At 41.8% G+C, this 17,028-nt stretch overlaps 2 protein-coding genes across 5 annotated transcripts in view; one reads left to right on the top strand and one right to left on the bottom strand.

Annotated features, from left to right (window-relative positions):
• The window catches only part of COL4A6 (collagen type IV alpha 6 chain), a 125,054-nt gene extending 122,008 nt beyond the window's left edge, over positions 1–3,046 (bottom strand). Inside the window, exons 1-2 of one of the 2 annotated variants that reach the window (XM_065077908.1) lie at positions 2,483–3,046; positions 2,354–2,402 (exon numbers count right to left, since the gene is read on the bottom strand). In XM_065077908.1, the coding sequence (XP_064933980.1) occupies positions 2,354–2,402; positions 2,483–2,520 (87 nt within the window). In that variant the 5' untranslated portion in view covers positions 2,521–3,046. The remainder of the gene's footprint in view (positions 1–2,353; positions 2,403–2,482) is intronic. The other variant, XM_065077907.1, reaches the window with a different exon arrangement.
• Positions 3,047–3,279: 233 nt separating this feature from the next.
• Positions 3,280–17,028, top strand: part of COL4A5 (collagen type IV alpha 5 chain) — an 82,511-nt gene continuing 68,762 nt past the window's right edge. Inside the window, exon 1 of one of the 3 annotated variants that reach the window (XR_010475706.1) lies at positions 3,280–3,532. Coding sequence is in view for 2 of the 3 variants with exons in the window: in XM_065077910.1 (XP_064933982.1) it covers positions 3,443–3,532 (90 nt within the window). In the remaining variant the exon portion in view is untranslated. The remainder of the gene's footprint in view (positions 3,533–17,028) is intronic. The other 2 variants (XM_065077910.1, XM_065077909.1) reach the window with 2 other exon arrangements.

The following is a 17,028-nucleotide window of genomic DNA, read 5'->3' as shown; positions in this document are numbered from 1 at the left end:
AATCTATATCTAGGAAAAGTACAAGCTAAGAAATTAGTTCTGATACACTTTAAAATCCTATTCTTACGGGGAGAGGAATTGTAGAGAATTGGAGAGGAATGTACTTGCGACCTCTGAGTCAAAGCCATTTTCGATACTTTATTCAGGATGCTGGCCTGACATACTTGCTACAATATCTTAGGATTTTTTTTTTTTTTTACAACAGACAGGTTATTGAAATGAGATTAATTGAAAGAAAAAGAAGATGAACAAAGTTTTAAATCACACCATCTTCAGCAACAAGTGCTTTTAATAGTTGACTGTCTCTGTGAATAGTCTTCTGGAAGTTTTAGTATTTCTTATTAGCCTAAAGTTTTAACCTCATTTTATTAAAATTGTACTTCACTATGCTCAGTCACTTTAAATTATATAGCAGAGAACTATTATGAAACATTTCAGATCCTGCTTTTCCTAAGAAAGCTCTGATTACCGCAAAAACAATTTCCACCATTTGTATTTTCTCTTAACAGCTCACTTCATGCTGGAAGGTGTTAGCGTTGTGTTTTTAATTCAGCAATACCAGAAAGTCATTCACCTACTACTGTATCTGAAAAGTTGACAAAAAACATAGTTGTCTATCATTCCTGTTGAGCACGTTTGACCGCATTTTTAATAAGAATACTTAAATGCATTAATCGCTTAAGCATATAAAGCACTAAACTAAGTATTTTAAGGACCCTTGCCTGTTTCTTTTCCATACTTTTAGACTGATAACACAACAAGAAAGATTTTGCTTGTTTTCTAACCCTCAAAAAAACAGGCAAGAAGACTTAGAAATGGCATGTAAATATTAATCTTATTCATTGCAATAGAGGTAAGTTGACAAAGATCCTTTATGGGCAATGAAACATGTCAAGGAATTAACAAGAAACTGACTGCTTAACAGATGTGCTTTCCAACAGGTATGAAGCAAAATGGGAGTAAACAATTAAATACCTGCTCTCAGTTCCATCTGCATCAATCAGGAATAATTTCCCTGACATAATGCATGAACTTATAAAAATTACTGCAAAATGCAGCACTAATGCATTTCAAAAACCCTTGAAAATAGTTGCTTTATAAAAGTCACTTCCACAGAGATTCCACTGAAGCAAGAACACTTGGAAGAACAGTCCTTGGTTTTGTTGAAAAAAAAAAAAAAAATGAAGAAACAAAACTCTCACAGCTTCCCACATTGTCTAATCTTTTAATCTTTGAGAAGATTAGAGCTTGTAACTACCACCTGATCAGGATGATGAAATTCTACTAGTGCAATTGATTATAAAAAGTGCAAAGTAGAATCAAGCCTTTCACATTTATGAAAAGTATAAGCCTGTCTGCTATTAAAGCCTTTTCAGATTATTTCTTCTCAGTTGCACAGAAATATATTCTAAATCTTTAAAAATTTAATCAAGAGTAGCAAAAGCAGTAGAAAAATATTGTCTGACAAATCAAGAACCCATGTTTTAACTGTTTTTGTTAGAAGTCTGCTAGAAGTTGAAATAAGGTAAGCACACTTGAGGGACATTATACTTCCATTACTCATCGTTGCATATGTGCTACAAAATCCAGACCACAAAGATTAGAGTATTGTACAATAATAATCTGCATCACAATATAACAAAGGGTTTTTTAACTGCTGACTGTACGTCAGTTTAGGCTACAGATTTTCCAAAGGACTCTTATTCACTACAGTTGAGTAGGCTATTTCAGCATCCCAGTTGCAGAAAATCTATTACAACATACACAAAAAAAATGAACATTTAAAAGCCGGCAACCCCTTACTAATCTGTTTAAACATTAATTAGTAACAGCAAGAGAAAAACTGCGTTTATGTCCTAAAATTGTCAGACTGACATATCATAAAGTCATTGCCAACTTTGAATTTATCACACATCAACTAATTCAGTCATGAACCCTGACACAACACTGAGAAGCTTAATCTTTCAGCTTCTCACATAACCTTTATGAGGTGTTCTAGGATGGATCCCTCGTGAGCAAGGATCTAAAGGGTCAGCTTTTAACAGAAAGGTTTGAGAAGAGGCTGAGAAAGAATGAAAGGAAGCCGCTTGCCAAGGGAGATACTGATCATCCTTTCAGGCACACAAAGCTGTTACACTGAACGCAGATGCTCTTCCACCTCAGCGTACCTTGCAAAAACGGATCAAAGTCGAGGAGACGAAAGAAAAGCACAAAGGAACTTCGGAGCAGAGGTGTTCGGCAATTAAAAACAAACCACAAAACTTTCGGAGAGGGGCGGGAGGGTGTCTGTTGGCCCAAGGATGCCCAAACCCCGACAGGTTTAACCAGGCACGTCCGGGACCTGCACACTTACCCCACTCGCCAGCTCCGCGCCCAAGCAGAGGAGCAGCAGCACCAGCGCCCTGCGGGGAGACGAACGGACAGAGTCACCCGTGGGGTTGGGGGGCACCCGGGGAGGGGGGGCGCGCGCCCCAGCACTCACCCTGCGCGCCCCGGGGCGGAGGCGCAGCCGCGGCCCATCCTCAGGCGGCCGGCGGGGGTTGCGGCGGGGGCGCAGCCCCGTTACGCGCTGCTGCTCCGCGCGGGCACCGGCTCCGCGCCGCCAGAGGAAGAGGAGGGCCCGCCGGCGGCACTCGGGGCGGGCGCGCTGGGGGCTGCCGCCGTTCACCTCCGCGGTGCGGTTGCTTCACAGACTCGCTCCCCCATGACGACGCAGGACCGAGAGTGCCTCGCTCAGCGCTTGCTTCCCGCCGCTGCCCTGCGGAGCCCCAGTCCCCTCAGGGCCCCCGGCGCCTTCCACTCCCTACGCTGGTGTGCACCGTGCCACAGCGTGCCCAGGCAAAAAGTTTGCGCGGTCTTCGCCGAGACGTCGCACCTGAGTAGAGCCGGGCGAACGGGACTGAACCGGCCAGGCTGTGCTGTGCTGTGCTATGCCGTGCCGAGCGCCCCGCACAGCCCCTCACCCGCCGCCCAGCCCCTCCTGAGGTGCGACCCGGCACTACCAGCAGCTCCCCCCAGCCTCCACACACCGAGCTGCCTCCGCCGGAGAAAATAGTCCGGGGTCCAGCGGCTGCCCGCCCGGTGGAGGTACGGGGCGGGGAGAGGCAGGCACCCGCCCTTCGAGACGACAAAACCCCGGTGCGCAGGGTGGAGGCGGGCAGTGGGGAATCATAACCCCATTAGTGTGGGGCGGCTGTCTACCCTTCCCCTCATACCACATGCGCGCACCCCCGCTGGGGCCACTCGCCCGCCCACGGTGCGGATGAATACTGTGGGGCAAGTAGTCCCGGGAGGACTTGAGCCGGGAGAAGCGGGCGAGTGCGGCAGAGGGGCGGGCGTTGGAGTCGGGGCGGCCAGCGGGACCTGCGGGGAGGGAGCTGCGTTGCTCTGCCGGGCTATGCCCGCGCCGCAGGGCCAGCTCCGCAGCTCCTGAGCGGGCAGGATGGAGCCGCGGTGGTGGAGGCGTAGCCTGGCAGCCGGCTGCCTGGTGCTGCTGCTGGGGTGCTGGGGGCCGGAGGAGGCGGTGGCGGCGGTGAGTGTGGGGCATCCTCCTTGTTCTCCTCAGACACTGCCTGGCGGTGCAGAACCGCGGGGGTGGTCTTCGAGCCCCTTCAACAGCGGGGTGGCCGCGCTGGGGCTGAGGGGCCGCCCGGGCCGCGGCCCCTGACAGGAGGCGGGCGGGGGTCGGCGGCGCGAGGCCGGGCCGCGCGGGAGGGGCTGTGCCGAGCTGCCCGCAGGTGCCGGGTCCCGCTCGGCCCGTTCCGGGCAGTGCCCGCCGCGGGCACGGGCTCCCCGGGCCGGCTGTGCGCGGTACCTGCGCGCCGCGGGCACGGCTGGGCTCGCCGGCGGCTGCGGAGAGGCAGGAGGGAGAGGGAGTGCGAGGCGGGGAAGCCTGGGCGAGCTTTGTGCGTGCGCTGAACCCGCTGTTCCTCCAGGACAATGGAGGGTAAAGAAACCCCCGCCTGCCTTCCCCCCCGCCCCCTCCAAAGGACCCTCTTGAAGAGGTCTCTGGGCTCTTTCCTGTGAGCCTTCACCTGCATCTGTAAGTCACACCTGGATGTGACAGGAGGCTGGAGGCTTGCGGGCATGGTTTGTCAGAGGACTGCGCCTCAGGCTAGGACTCGATTTTCCTGAGGGGTTGCATTTCTGCTTTTGTAAACCCAAGTAGAGATGCTAGTGGAGACGGTAGATGTGTGCAGGGTTGCAGAGAGTGCATAGAAGGTGGCCTGGGGAAGAATTTCGTTTCTTGTCTTTGGGAGAGGGATGCTGTCCCAGCTTCCCTGGAGTGGCCAGGCCTTGAAACGGGGAGACTGCAAAGGCGATCATTAACTTCATGTTTTGAAGGTGCTTGACTAACACCTTCAGCTGTTAACAAGTGGTGAAATTAACTAAAAGGCTCATACTTTAACAGGAGTCAGTTTCAGACTTTTACAATCTCTTCCTCTGGCTGTTAACTTTTTAAAAGTTTACATGAAAGGGAAAATGAATTCAGATATTTGTTGTTTAGGGACTACTCTCTAATTGAAAAATCATACTATATTTTATGGGAATAGATATAGAATACCTTTTTGCTACTCCCCCTTCCTCTAATTTTGTAGTCAGAGCTGACAAAATCTTATTTGTCTTGAACTCTCCTTTGAAGTGTGTTCCTTTACAGTGAAACTCTGTAGACCTTTCATCTGCTGTTCCAAAAAGTGAAGACTAGCTATAATATGCTCCTTCCCTACCCCTCCTCCTTAACATACCCAGGTGTGTACCCAAGTGTAAGTGATACTAGTGTGCCACCAGTGCTTTCTGATTTGGAGAACTGATTGTCTCTATATCGTCTGTAATACTAGTTCTGCTGCTCTGTTAAATACTGCCTCAGCCCAGACTCCCTCCTGTAACTTTCATCACTCAAGAGGGGTCTGGTCAGTCCCACCTACAGGACTTGACTGTTTTAGCAGGGGGAGGTTGAAGATAAGGAGGTTTATGTGTATAAATGTACCTTATTTCTTCAGGAAGGTGCCTGAGTAGTTTTGTGTGTGGGATTGGTGGGCACCTATGAGGTCCAGGAAGGGGATAGTGCTGGACTGAGCCTGTAGGCAGTCCTCTGCCTCAGGGACGTGAAAAAAGGAAAAAAGACAACGGTGGAGTTGCTGTTTCTCAACACCACCTTGTGCTGCAGCCTCTCCTTTAGGATGAGTCCCCCTGGGGATTTACTACCGCATACTGAGCTGAGAGTAACTGAAGACCCAAGGGACGGTGGGGATGAGGAAGAGAGAGACACCTCTGTTCACACCTATGCAAGTCCCACTGACATTTGTCAGAGAGGTCTAATGGTTTTCTCAATACTTCAGTGTTCTGATGTTCTTGAACCTCCTGCGATGATAATAGTAAATTATACTGATCCTTAGTAATGAGGATCAGCACTTTATTTTTTTCATTGTCACAAAGGGATGAATTAACGCTGTAGCGGTATGCTTGATACACACTGTCTCTTCTGTGAATTTTGTTTTGGCGCCTTTTGTCAGAATCCTCCTCCTTCCCTCAAAAGGATAAATCTGGTGGGATGAGTGCAAGTCATTCTGGTGTCCTCATTAAAACTATATCTGAAATTGTTATTCAGCCTCATCATGTACATTTCAAATGCAGAAGTCATATTTTCCTTGCTTCAGATTGTTCAAATAGCGTGTATGGTTGTGTGATCCATTAGAAGGTGACAAAATATAGCTGAGAGTTATCTGCCAATGTGGACATCATAGGGAAATCCCAATGCTTTACAGCAACAACAAAAAAAAAGCACAACAACCCAGATCCTCATGCTTAAGGATGATTTTTATTGTTCAGATTTTATTGCTGGGTTTTGCGGCCCATTGTCTGAACTTGGTGAGTAGTATTTAGATCATGTCATGCACTTGTGCAGACTTGCTGTGGATGCAGAATGAAGTGTGTAACTACTGGTGAACAGTGTAAAAGCAGCTGGGAGTCTGAGAATGGTCTTCAGAGTGGGAGAATGAATGAGGTAGGAGATAATGTCATCAGCGTATGGAGTGATTTCAAGTTACAGTATAAAAAAGGTGTTTATTTGTTGTGTGCTTTCATTAGAGGATGTGAGTGCTTATAGAGTATGTTATGGGATGATATTATTGCTTAAGTGCTTTGGTATTTCTAATATAAATCTACATACACGTATATAAGGTGATTAGCTCTTCCTATAAGTAATATTTTTCTTCTCCTAGTGGGTTTACACTTGCACTGTGTTATAGAAAAGTCATTGCAAGTTGTAAATGGGAAATTTATTTAAAGAACCTTGGTTCCTGACTTGTGCTAATCTATAAAACTCAATTGAAGTTAGTGCCTGTCAGTTGGTTTATATTGAGAAAAGTTTTCCTCGTAGTTAAGGCCTGGATTTTTAGAGTGTAAATAGACTTTGTCAGCCCAGAAGTTATTAAAAATGAAGTAACTTCTGCAATGTCTTTTTTGTTCCTTTCTATTTTTGCCTTTTGTTATAACTCCAGTTTGCCTGAAAGTGTAGGGATGAAAGCAGTTGTTCAAATATGGTAGGCAGGCTGCCAAGATGGGTGTCATCTGTGTTTAAGAAAGTGATGTGTTATTTGCTAAAGTTCTATAAGTTATTTGGGATTTTTTTTTCCTTTCAGAGGTTACCATGTATATAAATACACGATACCATGTCATTAATTGCAGTGTACTTGATTAATATGGTTAATTTGTAAATGATGGTCATTGGTGTTTCTCTAGTTTACCCTAACTATTTTATCATGGTAGCTGTGGTTGTTATTTCCCGTTTCATAACTGGCTGTGGCTCTTTCTAGTTATGAAAGCTAGGTCTGTAAAAGCAGGAAGAAATTGATGCTGGCTTTTAGGATTCAAAAAGTATTTCATTCTGAAATTCCGTGGATGTGTCTTGATTAGTCATGCACAAGACTCTGTTTCATAACATCAAGGCTTGAGCCCCCCCCACCCCCGCTTGCAATGTGTCATTTGTCATGTTTTTTGCTTTTGACCTCTTGTGGCTCTTAGTTAAAGATCTATAGTAAAAGCTGTATCTCAGGGTGTGTTCTGGTACATACTAAAATGCAAACAAATCAAAGAACTCCTCAATGAAACATAATACATAAGTAATTTGGACCATAATAGGATCTTTTTGGCTATGCATAAAAAATCATGTATCTTACTCAGTTTACCATGTGATGGAAATAGACTGGTAGTTCAGTGGAGACTCCCTTGTCTTTAATTTTCCTGGTCATTAATTAATTAATCTACTAGCTGAAAGCAATTATCTAAGTCACTTGTCCTCTTTTAAAGTAGAAAGGATTCCTAGGATTAAGTGTTGTTTAATTTGTTTAACAGCAAAGGTAATTTACATATTGATCTTCTTCTACTGTCAATATAAGCAATAACATTTATGGTAATGCAATTAGTTGATGTTGTTTTTACTAGAACATGTGGAAACTTTTCTGTATTACAAACCAACTGAAATCAGTAAGAATGTCCCAACAAATCTAATATGCATGTTTTCTCTCTGGGGCAAAGTGCAGGACGGTGTCTGTTCTGCACATAGAGTGAAGATGTATTGTGCATTTTTACCTTTCATTCACTTAGATTAAAAGGCTTCCTTCTCTAATTGCATTGACTGTGTAAACTCTCCACTGATATCACCACATAACAAGATGCCTAGATAACACTCGCTTGTACGTTCTAGGAATAGTGTTACGCAAGTGTACTGAATGGAAAGCAGCCTCTGCCAGTAATGATAATACCAGACAAATTGCTTTGAATGGAGATGCTTTTTGCTTCTCTGTTTTGTAAGCCTGCATGGACTCAGTAATGTTTAAAACCACTGGGGTGCTTTTAAGTTCTTGCTATATGCAGTGTTTGGCTGTTTGATGCAGACTGCAGACTTTTCTGTCCTGTAAACATCTCTTCTCAAGAGTACCTAAAATAAAACTTGTTCAAGAGATATAGTGCTGGTACACTTTTAAGGTTCCTTAAGCAGCATTCCTTATCCTGCTATGAAAGGTTAGCAATGCAATTAAACTTTATTAAGTATCATTGGTATAGCACAGCTTCTGAAAAAAGGAAATGTGCTGAGCATCCTGATTATGTAATTGCCAAGAGTGTGGTATGTGCAGGAAAAGCTTCAATGTAATGTGAAATTATCAACAGAATAAACGTAGCTGAGCTGAAGAAGAAAGGGTCCTGTTACAAAAAAGAATTCTAATGCTTGTTAAGAAAAATTGCAGTGCAGTTGTCTCAAGTCATTCTTGCAGAGCTTAAGTCTTTCTTGGAGAACTTGTGAGGAGATGCAGGAGAGATGGGCAATTAAGTAAATGGAAAACTATATCACAAATTGAACTTTTTAGCTTAAACTTGTTAATGCTTTAGTCTCCCTCTGAAAGGCGTGATACTTAAACTGTACTATATTAATAGACATGTCTTTAGTCTGCTTGGAAAAGACTTTGCTACTGTGTGATTCTCATTTATAAAACTCTGCATCTCTGTTGCCATTATTTGAGTGGGAGGCTGGACTAAATAACCTCCTGGGGCCCCTTACAGCCTGAATTATCTTGTAAGTCTAAAACTATGTGAGAGTACAGTCACGTGCCAAGGTGTGCTTTCTCTTTTTTTCTGTAGTCAAAAATTAATCATAATTGTGTAGTTAAATTGGGAGTTGGAACATTCATATTTACTTAAATGCCTCTTTTAATTGTTGCAACTAGTCAAGAAGCCAACTCTTGAGCTGTTAGCACAGCAGCATTCACAGTTTCAATTTGGTATTATTTTGTGGAAGGTGTCTTATGCAGTGTTTGTATATGTATTATTCTACTGTAATGTAACAAAAGACAAATAAATTGTAGTGCAAATATTGACAATGAGTTTTTTCCACTCAAAGTCTGTGTTTTAGGACTTGGAGAAGAACTTTAAAGCTATGGATTTTGTCTGAGTTGAAGGTGATAGCCTTCAAGGCTCCTAGTTATTGCAGCTCTGTGGTTGAATTTCTGTCTTTGTCTCCCACTCCAATTTGGAGGGGAAGGAAAATAGTTTAGTCTCATTTGTATTTTGTTTCTTTTGCCTAATCTCTACAGAGAATTAAAATGTCAGAGTTGAATTTCAATCTCTTTTCTCTCCTGGTGCTGCAAAAGGTGTCTGTGTGCAAAGCACTTAAACTAGAACCAAAAGTAAAATTGGTATTATCTACAAAATGATTCTTTTTGTTGAGGCATATAGTTAGACCTGCAAAACTATTCCACTGTAGTCTAATATGACCTTGCTGTGTGCTAGATAAGCTTTGCCACTGCAGCTCTGCTGAAACCCCTTCTTTCCCTTCTCTTAACTTTCCCTGAGATAAGCAAAGCTCTGTTTGCGTCCCTGGATGACAGCAGACTGGTAAGGCTGTTATTACCCCTGCTTGAGAGCCCCTGAAACCCTAATGAGAAGGGTGCTGGGATTTTTGCTTGCCTATCATGCTATAGGCTGGCAATATTTTTATTTTTTTCCCCGTTATCAACACCTCCATGCTGTTCTTACAGTTGGAGTTTTGTACTTTATTTCCATAATCTAGAAAGGTGTTGTTTATGCTTCTTAATTTGTATACTAGTATAAACAGTATGATGCAGAAATGGTGAGTTGGAATCAAGGACTACTTAAGAGTGCCCAGTGCATTTTTTTCATTCAACTGTGGATTTACAGGTCCTACTATTTTAGTAACTACCTGTTGCTAAACAAATTAACCTTGAATTAAACACTTCCTGGTAGTATTTCTCATCTCCATGTGTTGAAACAAGTTCTGAGTTCATATACTTCATCTCTGTCCTAAACACCCTTTTCTTTGCTGTTTTCCTGGTAGGCATATTCTTGTCCTTTCCCTATTTTTTTTAATGCAAATGAGAGAAATTAAGAGTGATGATTTTGATGACATATGTGACTTATTGGTGTTTCTCTAGGACTCTCAAAATGTCAGAAGTTTACAGTATATTTAGAAAAATTAATTTAATTACTGTCCGTTCTGGTTTCCAGCCTCTTTAAGTCCTGCATACTTGGTGGAAAATATAACAAGCATCAGTTATTAATTACATAAAGCTGTCAAGCTTAAGCAACTATTAATTCAGCACTTGCATTTGATTGTGTTTTTTGGCTTCACCTTGTTAGTGATGAGGGCTAATCTTCCTAAATTAAGGAAAAAATATATTGACAACTCATGAAGGGACTATCTAGCATTAGTCTGTGTCTATTAAATACAGCATTGATTCTTCAGAAGCAAACTTGTCTTTATGCACTTAAATCCTGAAAATATCCAACAGAGAAGAAGAAAATTACCACTCTGGGCGATGAATGGTGGTCGTTCGACACCTTGAATTAAAGTAGCAATTATTAAAAACCACAATTAAATAGCTTTACTTAAAGCAATGAATCCTAATATGACCTGCAGGTAAGGCTAGACAAGCCTTCAGCTCCTAGAAAATTAGATTAACTGTCAAGAAATGCCGCTGCAAACAAACAAATAAATTGGGTGAAGGAGCTTATGAACTCCATTTAAAAGCCTTTTAAAAATAATCTTTTTTATTGGGCAATGACTTTTCTTGCATCAACTGACTTTAAACAAACCTGTTACACAGAATGACAGCAGAAGACATTGTTTCTGAAGGGTAGTTTCTAGCTGTCATTCAGACAATATGAATTGACTTAATCAGAAAATACTTATTCTGAATTAGTTTAAGAACGCTTCTCTTGTATGTTGAACCTTAAAGGGTGAAGATGCTCAGAAGGAAAAGGCAGCTTCTTCACTGGACTGAAAAATAAGAGTTTATATTAGACTTCTTGTATCTCTTTATCCAGTGAGTGTGTAGTCAGACATGAAGACAAAACCTTGACGTTTCTCCAAAACCATTATTTAAAAAAAAAATTCTTAAGTCATTAAATATTTAAAACAATAATGAGAAAATCCAGAGAGCCCAAGAAAAGTAGCAAGGCTCAAGTGATTTTTTTTATGATAGTCAGCTTAACTTCCAGTATTCATTCAGCCCTTTCTTAATTGGGAAAGTATAGTGCCATGAAAATCCAGGAGCCTGTGCCCAGGCAGACAGTGAAAACTTACGTCCAAAAGTTGCTGTGTGGGTGGGTGGGTTGGTTTTGGTTGTTTTTTGTATTTTTGACTGAAAGGAAAGTGTATATGTAGTGTCATTTACTTTCTGATCCAGAATGCTTCTGGAAACTTCTTGGCAGTAGAACTGGTGACACTCCTCCATGCATGTGTGCACACACACACAAATCTTGAAAGTATCTTTTCTGTTCTAAAAGCTTTCAAACCCTTAAAGCAATAGTAGTAACAAGTGTTAAAACATCTGTCTAAAGTCTTAATTTTTTGTGTCCAAAGTGAACCTAGAAAATTCCTTAACTTTAGAGTTGAAGGAAAAAATGCTTGTTGACAGGTCTAGTCATGCTCGGAAAAATGTGTATTTTAGAACATCAGCATACTGTAACTAAGAGTGAGAATAGTCAAATAGGTCTTTTTAAAGAACCTTATGTTGCTAATATACTACAGAAGTAATTGTGGAGGAACAGGACAGCCAGTCATGGCAGCGATGGAAATAGTATTGCTTTATTTTTTCTTCTTTTTAAACAGCCTGACTAAGCAAATGTGTCTAACCACCAATAAGACAATGGATCACTGTGAATGTATCATCCTAAACTTCATTGTAAGCTTTTCAGTGGCTTTGTCTTGATGGCAGAAAAGAGTATGTTGATAATTTTGGTAAAAAATTATTTAAAATAGCAAGGAAACCCTTAAGCTTTTTTGGTGGTGTTCAAGAGTATGCCAGAGACAAACTTTTAAGTTACTGAATACTGATCCTGCAATGAAATAAATACTGTGTTAGTGCCAGTTTCTAAAAGGATTCAGAGGACAAATACAGAAGGTGCATGTTTAAAGTGTAAAGATTAATTTCTGAATGCTAATCATTACAAACCGGTAATGAAGTCCGGAAAAAATATTCTCCAGTCATACAAGATTTTGCTGCACTTGAACAGCAGTTTTCATTGAGTATCAGAAATGTGCTGCCTAAGAAGCTTCAGTTCCTCACCTCAGAACACTGTCATGCTGTCTCCTGGGAGAAGAAAACTCCTGTCCAAACCAGTACGTATATTTGAAATGCTGTGATCTTTTGATAAATTCTCTAGCTTTTTGGTTCTCTGCTTCAGACTGAGCATTTTATTTCATGTCTCATACTGTGGTAACAGATACTGATCAAATGTTTGGCATTCTTGACATCTGAAATGTGAGCTACAGTTGTACCTTGGTAATTATTTTCAGTACTGATTCTGTGTTCCATTCATCTTTGCAGAGTGGAGACTTTTAGTAACTTCACTATCTTCTCCTATGCTTGACTGTAGAGACTAAGCAATGAAAACTATATTGGTTTGCATGGTCAGGTTTTGGTGGCAGAGAGGGCTACAGGGGTGGCTTCTGTGAGAAGATATCTGAAGCTGTTACCATGTCAGTAAAGCTAATGCCAGCCAGCTCCAAGATGGACCTGTCACTAGCCAAAGCTGAGTCTGTCAGTGACGGTGGTAGCACCTCTGGGGTAACGTATTGAAGAAGGGGGTAAGAAGCTGCAGGAACAGCAGCCAGGAGAGGAGTGAATGTGTGAGAGGAACAACCCTGCAGACACCAAGGTCAGTGCAGAAGGAGGGCAGGAGCTGCTCCAGGCACCAGAGCAGAGGTTCCCCTCAGCCTGCGGTGCAGCCTGTGGTGAGACGGGCTGTCCCCTCCAGCCATGGAGGTCAGTGGTGGAGCAGAGATCCACCTGCAGCCCAGGGAGGACCCCATGCTGGAGCTGGGGAAGAAAGTAAGGAGGAAGGAGCAGCAGAGACAATGTGTGATGAGCTGATCACAACTCCTGTTCCCCATTCCCCTGTGCTGCTTGGGGTGGGGAAGATGGTAGAGAAAATCAGGAGTGAAGTTGAGATGGGGAGAAAGGGAGGGGTTGGGGAAAGGTGTGTTTAAGATCTGGTTTTATTTCTTGATATCTTACTCTGACTTTTGGCAATAAGTTTAATTAATTTAATTTAAAGTTAATTAATTTTCCCAAACCAACTCTGTTTTGTCCATGACAGTAACTGCTGAGTGATGTCTCCCTGTCCTTATCTCAACCCATGAGCCTTTGGTATATTCTCTGTCCTCTCTCCAGCTGAGGAGGGGAGTGACAGAGCAGCTTATGCAGGCACTTGGCACCCAGCCAAAGTTATTCCACCACAAAACCATTGTTGGATTTAGTTCTCTGAATACTTTTACTTAAATATAGAGAAGAATTTAAAAGTGCTAAAATTCATGCTTATCATTTGTTGTAGAATCATAGAAGAATTCAAGTATAATCCTCTTGCTCTGGAGGCTACATTCTGTCACCTCTTGCTCAAAGCACAGCTGTCTTTGAAGCATTTGTTCTTGTGATAGTTGCAAACTAAAAGGATATTCCAACAGTATCTTTTATTTCAGACCTTACTTGCTGTAGGAACACAGTTAACACTGTGGAAATGCTCCATATTGAGTTCTTATAAGTAACTTACTGGTTATTGCAGAATGCAGAGCACAGATCAGACTTACAGCTGGTTGTTTCTTGGCATATGTTCAGCTCCAAATAGCACTCGTGGGAGTTGGTATCCTCCCTAAAACAGGGTGCCTGGGGAAACACTTTCCCTCGGAGAAATTGACTTTCTGGTTTGGAATGTGTATGAATGCCAGGGGCTGTTTTTTGCTTCTGCCAAGCTTAAGACTGAACCGAATCTTGAGTTTTAATAGTACTTGAGGGCTGTTTCCTATGAATGGATACCCTTGCTGTAGTTATTGTAATAGGGTGTTGACACCATGTGTCCTTATTCTTGCCTACTCCCGTCCTTTTTAAAAGGACAGAATTTTAGTCTGACTTTGCAAGGAGGACAGCTTACTGGCATACTGACATGGTCAGAGAATCACCTTAGCGAGATACTCTAGGTTAGGTATGGTTAGCTTGCTACTGAGTAACCCCCAGAGAATGACTGTGAATAAAATAAATTGTAGGAGAAAGCAATAACTAAAGCAAGGAGAATCTTACTACTGATGCTGAAGACTTTCTCTCTTCCCAAAACAAATATTATAGTACTCAACTATTTACACAGCGTGCATTGAAAGTGATACTTTGCTTGCAAGTTTCAAGAGGATGGTATCCCTTTAACTATTTTGAAAGAGAAGTATTTGGGTTACACATTTTAATTTATGTCTTTACTAAAGCACTATCAGGTACATTTTTCGTGTACTCATATTCTACTGAAATGTTTTTATTACTGAACCTCTCAGGAGGATTGCTCCATTGTGACTCTTTCTTTAAAAAAAATATCTTTTTATGGTCTGGGGGTTCAATAGAGACAAAATATGGAAGAAATTATAAAGGCTTAGACATTAGCTTCTGTTTGAAATAGAATCATAAACTGCATTTCCTTTTCCTTCCTATCCCCTTCCTGTAGCACTGATCAGATTTATTTTGCCTTTCCCACTACTGATACAATGTTAATACTTCAAAAAACTTGTTGGATTTTACAATGCTTTCTGTAAGGATCTTATTTGTGGTCCTTATAGCTAGCTCTTTGGCAGAGGTTCAACATTTTGTTTAATATAGCAAGCCTCTGAAAAGTGCAACTCAATTTCCAGGGTGTGCTTTCTGTTTAGTGATGATCAGTGCAAACCAGGTGTGATCCTTCTAAAGGTAATGTGCTGTATAGTGTGTGGATGTGATTTCTCTAGTGTAAGGGAATTAAATCTATTTCTTCCAATCAAGTTTGAGTATTTAATTCCATGATTTGTGTGCTAGATGGAATGTTCTATTTGCACTAGCCTGCAGCTGTCTCTTCCAGCATTTTAGAGGCAATAAAATATACTCAGGTCTCCTTTTGCTTTGCCTCTGTGAAGTAGTCTGTGGGAAATTACTATTGTGATCCTGCATATCTCTATAAGGTCAGTTTTTCATAGCAAGGTGCACCTTGGTATGGAGAACCTCATCTGAAGTGCCAGGTGCACTAAGGAGACCCCCAGCTATTGCTAGCATGTAGCCAGTGAATGAACTTGAGACCCTGAGACAGAGGGCTACTCTTTATCTCAAGTTAGGCTTGTGAGCTCCTCAACAGGCATCTGAGAGCTCCTGTTAAATATCCAGCTTTTATCAGTTTTAGAGATTTCTGAACCCATGTCTACAAAAGAAAAGGGCTTCCCTAGCTCATCAGGTCCTGATGACCTTTTCTTTTGTAAGTACCTCTGATTTATGGGGATAGGACAAGTGCTTTGTCTTCATTGCTACCTTGTTTAACTTGGCCCTCTTCAGTGCCACTTACTTTTTCAACTTTGATTACCTGAGACTAGAGAGTAGCTTTTTTATTAGTATTAAGTGATACAGAGAAAGTGTTCCCTATAGTGCTATTTTCAGATATTAAAATGCACACACAGAGTATGCTGATGCTATGGGCTTAGACGGATTATAAACCAGCTTTACTAGAAGAACCTTGGAGCTATGATACTTGGTCCAAGAACTGAAGGAGAATGGAGCTGATAATCTCCACCATCACAAAAAAAAATCCCCCAGACACCCACCGAGCCTTGAGTTAGGTCTTGTTCTGACAGATAAGAGGGTGTGTACTTCTTTAGATAACATCTCAACATGATAGCACTGTGCACAGCCTCTATTCTTCTAGCATGTATATTTGCTTAATCTTTGGTATTAAAGGAATACTTTCAGTAGTTTTAAAATAGACCATGGTGGGGTTGGATTAATCTAAAATGCTGCTCTATTTTTTCTCAGAGGAAGGAGTGGATTTCTGTTCTTGTGTGGTCTGCTTCATGCACTTGACACATGAAGGTGCAGTTTTCAGTGACAAATGACTGGCATCTACTAACAGGACTCTGGAATTGAAGCTTCCTCTGTTGCATATTGTAAGGATGAATGTGAGGAACAGGACATTTTCTGGGGAATTAGTCTGGAGCCTGTATCTTTATTCTATTTGCTTAACCAGGAAAGGTTTAAAACTAGAATGCCAGAATGAGTGGTGTTACGACTGTGTAATACTAGGCTTACAAGCCTAGCAGACAGTTAGGTCTAAGTTTGTGTTACATTTGGACATGGTTATAGAAAGTGGTAACATCTAACACCTGTCACTTGGGAAAGGTCCTAAATGACTAGTAAATCTTAACCTCTAATGAGTACCACATGGCATTTCTTATTTGCAGCTGGAAAAAATCAGGAAGCCTCAAGAGGCTAGTGATTAGAGACTTGTGCGTAAAATTCAAGTAAGACTGAAACTTCCTGAAAAGCTAAGTGGCTTGCTGTATGCTGCCACTGCCTGAATGTCAGGTGCTTAATGCTTGTGTCTCCATGCAAGTGTTAGTTGCAGAAATGTGTAACTGGACAAGCAAAGATGAAGGTATGCTTAAACAAACCATTCTCTGAATTTGCTGTGTACTTTAAGGAGTTTGGTTATGCTCTCCGTAAAACTTAGAGGATGGCTTGCATTCAGAGTTCAGCATTTAGAGCTGAAATGAGCAGTTGTGAAGTGCAGACTTCCTACAGAGGTGGTATACAACTTGTCCATCCCCAAAACCTCCCATTCCAAAACTGAAAAGCCAACCAGAGTTATTGTTTAGGCCCTAAACTTAGGGTGTCTCTCTACTAATGCTGTTTGTTTAGAGGTTCATGCAGGTGCTGCACTGCCTGCTGAAGAAGGAAGTGTGCTATTTGACTTCTGTCAGTTCATGAACTTAGAGAAGTGGGCTAGAAGACCACGTGGTAGTTTACAATTCTGTCTTTAGTGTTCTTTGCTTGCATTATTTATCAGGAGGTGTACTTGTCAAATCCGGACATAGGTGCTGTTAGGATGCTGTCTCTGGCAGCATAAAGATAGTGCTTAACTGCGCTCCTATTAAAGGAAATTTTTGCAAATTAATACAGCATGATATGGAGCTGTTTGGAAATTCGTCTTCATTAAGAGAGGAGTAAAAGTACTTGGCTT

This window comes from Columba livia, chromosome 12 (genome assembly GCF_036013475.1).
Source record: "Columba livia isolate bColLiv1 breed racing homer chromosome 12, bColLiv1.pat.W.v2, whole genome shotgun sequence".
In the NCBI taxonomy this organism is placed as follows: Eukaryota; Metazoa; Chordata; class Aves; order Columbiformes; family Columbidae; genus Columba; species Columba livia.
Note: the sequence above shows the minus strand (reverse complement) of the source record. Positions and strands in the feature narration are given on the sequence as shown.